At 42.3% G+C, this 7,027-nt stretch overlaps 1 protein-coding gene across 1 annotated transcript; it reads right to left on the bottom strand.

The window, feature by feature from the left end:
- Positions 1-2,274: 2,274 nt before the first annotated feature.
- Positions 2,275-4,321, bottom strand: KIF2B (kinesin family member 2B). Its single transcript, XM_067714847.1, is given in 3 exon segments — positions 2,275-2,594; positions 2,597-2,746; positions 2,749-4,321. Coding segments are annotated over 3 exon segments (2,043 nt in total).
- Between the last annotated feature and the right edge of the window lie 2,706 nt (positions 4,322-7,027).

Raw genomic sequence — 7,027 nt, 5'->3', positions numbered from 1 at the left:
GATGCAAGAGTACCTAGTATATGATCCCATTCATATGAAAAAAAGAACACTTTTTCCCTAAAGAGGCAAACTTATCTATGATGATTTTGATCAGAATAGTCCTTACCTTTGAGGCAGGGAATGAGTGAAGTGAGGCAGGAATGAGGCTTCTGGAACAATGGTTATGTTCTGTATCTGGATAAGTGTGGTCGTTATATAGGAGTATTCACTTTGTAAATATTCGTGAAACTGTATAGTTAAGATTTGCGCACTTCACTGTATGTTACACTCTTTAAAAATAAAATACAAAAAACATTGATATTATTGGTATTAGAATGTTGAAACTCCTAGTAGGCTACCCAAACTTTTGTGTGTGGCAGGAGTGGTGGAGGGCAGGGGGAGATGTGAGGGTGGTAATAGAACAACGAGGGCAATGACAATAATACGAATAATAAATGAGCACTAGTCTTTGGCATAAAAGATGGGAGAACAGGAAGAAAATAAAGCCACCCTCCAATCTTTTGAAGTAGGTGATATAATTACCCTGGTTCATATAGAAGGAAACAGCTCCGTGGAACTGTTACTTGCCTAAAATTACAGATGTCTATATAATAGAACTGGGACTGGATTCATAAGACCAGTCTTAAGTTCTTATTCTCAACTGGGATAAGATTCTTAACCCCGTACTTTTTCATTGCTTACAAAAATACTGATTAAAAACATCTTGTTTTGAAGGGAAGACTATAATTTGCTGAAGGAGGACAGAATTCCAAAGTTCTGTTTGGTTTAATAATAATAATATATAGCCTTACCTGCATAGATAAAGCAGCAGAGGGAAAAATATTTAAAGGCCATAATATTGACTAATTACTAAAGACCATATGTTTCCAATGATCCTGATGAAACCAGGATGAAACCTGATGGCTTTTCTGTGGTAGAGTTATGTGTTAGTTTCCCTTTGTACCAATGAGGCTTTTGCAACTTAGGAGGAAAAATTTGAAAAGAATAGGCATGTCTGCCAAAGGTAGTAACAAATTTGGGCACAATTTTTTGTGTCTTCGAGTTTCCTCAGTCCACCATTCACTTTCTTTGCAAATCATTCCACTTTTTTCCTCAAAAAAAGAGTTTGGAACTGCTAGACTTGGAACCAAAAGATCCTTATTTATTTTATTATAGCATTTCACAAATAGGTTTGCTGAAGGAAGATGTGTATTAGACTATTTATTATATTTATATTTGCATATCAGATTAGCTGCTTCTTCTTTCTTCTTTTTGCAAAAGAATAGACTTTGTGATCCTTGAATTAGGAAAATAGTCTCCTTGTACAATTAATCTCAGGCATTGATATTTATCACATTCTCTATGAGGTCTTTATGGGATGTGCTCCACTTCAGGACAGAACTTTTCTACTACTTTGCTGACTTATTCCCTACTCTAATTTCATAATTTGATGGGAGAAAGCTTTTTATGTGAATCACGCAAGCACAAAATTTGGTAAAGAGAGTGAGAAGAAGAAAAAAGCTTAAAGACACCATAGTTAGCAACGCAATGCTTTTGCAACACACATACTTTATTTTATCACTCTCAGGAAGCACAGTGCTTTGCAATTTCAACTCAAAGATTAAAAACAAAATCCTTCTCAATTCTAGGCTCTCATACAAAGTCTCTTAAATAAAACCTTTCCCTTCTCCATTCTCACCTCCCCAGTATGTCTAGAGCTTAGAAACCATTTGATTGTACACACAAATGCAGCAGAAAAAGACTCATGAGTGGGTATCATTAGAGTTACTCATTTGTGCACCCCTTGGTGTGTTCCAACTCTAGTCCTAAAGGGACTGCAATATTTTTCCTTCTCAGCCACAAATTTAGAGAATCTTGTTTCATCACAGCTAGGTTCTTCTAAAGCAGGGTTTCTCAACCTCAGTACTATTGATATTTTCAACCAGATAATTAGTTGTTGTTGGAGGCTATTCTGTATATTGTAGGATGTTTAACAGCATCGCTGGCCCTCTACCCACTACTTGCCAGTATCACCACTCCCCGCACACCCAATTCTGACAAATGAAAATGTTTCCAGACATTGCCAAATGTCCCTAGGAGGTAAAATGATTCCAAGTTGAGAAACACTGACCTACAGAATAAAAACAAATTACAGAAATACAAAGGAAGAAGAAAGAGGACAGTTCTGAAAACCATATTTTAAGAGGTTTTAAACTTTCCAGGAGGATCTTTATATCTAGATAATTTAGGCAGCTTTCCTTTATAAGAGACTTAGGAACTGCAGCACTGTATCCATCATTTCAGGTCTGATCTCTCACCACTGGCTTCACTGTGCTTGCTCTCCTTTTGAAGGTCAGCTCGTAATAATTTCAGTTTCTTTTGAATCTCAGTCAGAAAACCTATTTTCTGCTCCAAAATGGACAATAACTGGGCAATGCAAAAATCAACATCACAGTTTACCCCATCAGCTATCTCCTGGATGTTATTCCCTGGCCGTTGGCTTGATTCCTTCCAGGAGATTGCTGTATCCTCCATTAGTGGAGAGGATAGTGCTTTGATTTCTTTAGTCTCTTCCTCCTCCTCACTCTGCGTACAAGGCATTTTAATAAATTTGTTCCTTGAAGGGACATTTCTGAATTTCTCATGTGATTTTCCAACATCCTTGGCACCTCACATTCAGTGGGATAAAGACAACAATGGCGAGGCCTTAAATCTAGAGTTATTTCTTTTACTCTATTGGCATATCTTAAAGTGTTGAGGGTGTTTTGCAAGGGGCCATCCCTGGAGAGATAGTAGCAATCATGCAAGTGGAGGAGTTCTGGCCTATAAAGGAGTCCCGGAGCACCTGTGTGAGCTTGCTGGCTCTGAATGGGGTATGAGACTTGCTCTGACCCAAAGCCCGGATGCATTCTTTGAGTGCAAGGAGACTCTTGTTAATCTCTGCTCCTTCCAGCTGTCTTTTCCGGTTGGCATTGGCAGTATCCACTCTCCTTTCATTCCCAACTAAGTCAACAAGGGAAAACTTACCATGCAGTTTCCCTTGAGACTTTAAAATGATCTGGAACACTGCGTGGCTCCTGGAAGAGTGGGCATTGACTGATGTCTGTCCTGAAGTCCGGCAGCTGTTCCCAAGTTCCACAAGGTTCAGCATGTCCTCCACACAGCACACCTCTTGTTCCTGCAGCCCGACCACCTGGATTTGCTGACTGCCATCCCCAAGGACTTGCGTCTTCTTCCAGTTCAACAAGTCATACACCTTTCCCCCATAAATCTCAAAAAATGTGCCATAGACTTTGAGGTCCAGCTTCTCATAAGCAGAAGTTTTGAGCAGGAGGAAGACATCCTATGCCACCATGGCATAAATGCCTTTAGAACAATCTTGGTCCCCTCCTGAAAAGGCTCCACCCGTGGTGTGCGTTTTCCCACTGCTCGTCTGCCCATAGGCAAATCAGGTAGCCATGCCCTTGCAGAAGATGGACTCAACAAGTGGCTGGGCAGTGAACTGGTACACCAACTCGTTGGAGGCGATGTCATCGAAGGCATGGTCGAAGCAGAAGGAATGGTTCTCCAGGTAGCGAGTAAGGTCCACCTGTTTGGACTCGTGCACCATGACCACTTTGTCCGAGGGGATGATGATGATATCCAGGTCCTTCATGGTGGTCTCCCGCTGGTTGAGAGGCCACCTCCTCACGCAGACGCTGATGCGGTGGTCCTCCAGTGGCTCCGGGCCCGACAACTGGCTGCAGTCCAGGCGCCTGCGGCATTCCTGGATCATGCTCTGAATCTCGTAGTTGGGGTTTCCCGTGTTGACAGCCAGGGCGCGCTGAGCTCGGCTCTCCAGCTGCAGCAGTCTGCACTTCTCTCGCTGCCGTTGCAGTTTCTCAATTTCCCGTAGGCAAGGAGACTTCTTCTGCTTCATCAGGCAAAGACTGCTGGGAACTCTCATATCCGGACTGTCCCCTGAGGGCGTTTCGTTTTTCTGGGGGATCGTCGCAATCCACCGCGTGGCCGTCTGCTGGTTCCCGATGGCCGAAGAGGGCGCTAGAGACAAGGAGGGCAACGCCCTGGCTGGCGTGGGGTGCTTAGCAGATGCCAGCGCTGGATTCAGCAGGAATATTGTATCTAGATCAATCTTTTTGCCTTTTTTGACTCCTTTTTCGACCCATTCTACCGTGACCCAAGCGTTTTGTGTTTTGACCTCTGTGACCACCGCGAGGTGGATCTGCCCATCGCTGCACTGTATAGCCACACAGATGCTCACTTGGATGTTTCTGAAGTGCGGCTTCAAGGGCTTCACGGAAGAGAGGCGCGGGGAGACAGGGAGGCATAACTGGCCGGCCATGGTGAGTGATGGAGGTGTCAGGGCTCGCTTCCAGGGTCCCTTGGGGTTGGAGCAGCAGTACCTGATCCCAAGCCAGACTGAAGCGCCCAGAGCACTGAGTGCACTCCGGGTTTGCACCTACCTTTGTGAGCACTAGGGCTTGGCCTGGGGCCACTCTCATCACAAAGCACTGAGGAAAAGAGGCAGCAGAGCCTAGGGCCTCTGGATGAAAGGTGGTGGGAAAAAATTCACATCGTTCGTGATGCTAGGTGCTAGGTGCAGAAGCAGCTGGAATAGAGAAATTGCTCTCTGCACAGAGAGCATAGGGATAAGAGTTGGGAATGGGGTGTGTGTTCCACGGACACTTGTGCCTCAGCTTCAGAAATATCCATTCTCCCCTGCAGTCTTGACCGGCAATCTCAAAGCTAAGTGCTTTTAGTTTGAGAACCAGTGAATGCTACCTTAAACTTCACAATCCTCCGGTGATCAATGGGAAAAAGGAAGATAGAGCTGCCTGCAAATTCCAGGTTTCAAGGAGAGGATCCCAGAAAAATTCCCTCAAATTTTCCATTTTTTTTTCTGTCCCTACCCTGCTTCACAACTTAACAGTCACAACTTAAAGTTACTCCTCTTTAATGGGATTTCTCATTATGAAATCAAAATGAGTTGACTGTAAGGGGTTCTTGTGGTAATTTGCTGATATGGAACTTCGTTTGATGCAGCATTTGGGTTTGCAAACATAAGCTATTTATCACATTCCAAGTGGCTCTGACAGCTATAAAGTGAGTCATTGTACTCACTGCAGTCACCACTATTTTTGAGATTATTTCAGCAATTACCTTTCCAAACTCCTTCAGTAATTACACTTCTGACCTCATTATCCATAATTTGGAAAGGAAAGACGTTTGGTAGAAAGAGATGATTCATCTTATACCCTCTCCTTACCCTGCAATGTGTGTGTGTGTCCTTAAGAAGTTGGTGTGGGTGGGCGGAGGGAGGGGGGCTTGGGGAATGGGAGATGGGAAGGCAGCTAAAATGATCAGAGGCAGTATATTCTGGCAAGATTGCAATTTTTTCTGTAGGATGATTTACAAAAAACAACAAAAATTATACCAACTGCCAGAGAGGCCAACGTGAGGATTAAGGTGACACTTTAAGTTGAACTTTCTTTTTCCCCTAGTACCACATGGTCTTTTGGGCTGTGAGTCTGGGGGTAATTGCAGTGACAGCTCCATAGTAGCATGAAGTATCATGGTGTCCTTACAACCCTCCCTAGGATAAAGTAACATATGGAAATAAGTTCTTAACTCTAAACTGACTTTTAAAAAAATTTATTTATTTTTGGCTGCATTGGGTCTTCGTTGCTGCACGCGGGCTTTTCTCTAGTTGTGGTGAGCAGGGGCTACTCTTCATTTTGGTGAGCGGATGTCTTATTGAGGTGGCTTCTCTTGTTGCAGAGCACAGGTTCTAGGCGTGTGGGCTTCAGTAGCTGTGCCAGGAGGGCTCAGTAGTTGTGGCACACGGGCTTAGTTACTCCACGGCATGTGGAATCTTCCCAGACCAAGGCTCAAACCCGTGTTCCCTGCATTGGCAGGTGGATTCTTAACCACTGCACCACCAGGGAAGTCCCAACTCACTTCTTTTAAATGGAAAGTTTACTTAAAAATTTAGTTAGGGAAACGCAAGAGGGAAGAGATATGGGAACATATGTATATGTATAACTGATTCACTTTGTTATAAAGCAGAAACTAACACACCATTGTAAAGCAATTATACCCCAATAAAGATGTTAAAAAAAAATTCTGTAGTGTTAGAGTTAATGCCATTGATGATATTATTAATTTCATATTTCTAATATTCATCAAAATGGACTCATAGATTTTCTCATGTTGTATACATTCAGCAGGGTATTTATTAATTTTCAATGCTCAGGAAGGTGAATTTACTAATTTTTAAGGCAGCTGAAAGAATATAAAGGGTGAAATAGTAAAGATATTTTTTCTGGGTCCAGAAGAAAAATTAAATTACTCATTTGGCAGAGTATGAGGTGTGGGAGAGGAGAAGAGAAAGAAGAGTAATAAAGGAGGTTGGTTTTAGTAGAAGTTAGGTGTGGGGAAATGAGGAAAGCCTTTAAAGGAAGGTAGAAGAAAATGATATTTGAAATCCACAATTGCATGGTATACTAATGTTCTAGACTCTAGAAAGATATAGTAATCCTTTAAGAAGATAGAGGGGCAAAGTGAGAGAGGGGAAGAGGGATTGGAAAAGGGTCACATCAATATCTGGTATTATGAGTGTTTGAAGGCACTTTGACTTATTCTCTCTTCAGTACAAAACAAAATACAGTTTTGAAATTTCAACTGAGAACAACTCAGAAGTTAGATAACACTTCCTACTGTTGGGGAAGAGAAACCCCCGCCCCCACCCATCTTGAGTCCTTGTGGCTGGACTAATGATAAAACTGACACAAGACAGATTAACACAAGTAAAAGAAACAAGTTTTAATCATGTCACAGAGGTCTCATAGAAATGGAACCTAAGAAGTGCCCAAAGCAGATAGCTTTTATACTTTTTAGACAAAGAAACAATACATTTGTGAGGAATTGGCAGGACAAAGAAACTTAGGTTTGGATGCTCAGTTAGTTAAAAAAAAAAAAATTTAGTTAAGCTTACATTTTTTTTTTTTTTTTTTTTTTTTTGCCGTACGTGGGCCTCTCACTGCTGTGG

Source organism: Pseudorca crassidens, chromosome 19, assembly GCF_039906515.1.
Source record: "Pseudorca crassidens isolate mPseCra1 chromosome 19, mPseCra1.hap1, whole genome shotgun sequence".
NCBI classification, from domain to species: domain Eukaryota; kingdom Metazoa; phylum Chordata; class Mammalia; order Artiodactyla; family Delphinidae; genus Pseudorca; species Pseudorca crassidens.
Note: the sequence above shows the minus strand (reverse complement) of the source record. Positions and strands in the feature narration are given on the sequence as shown.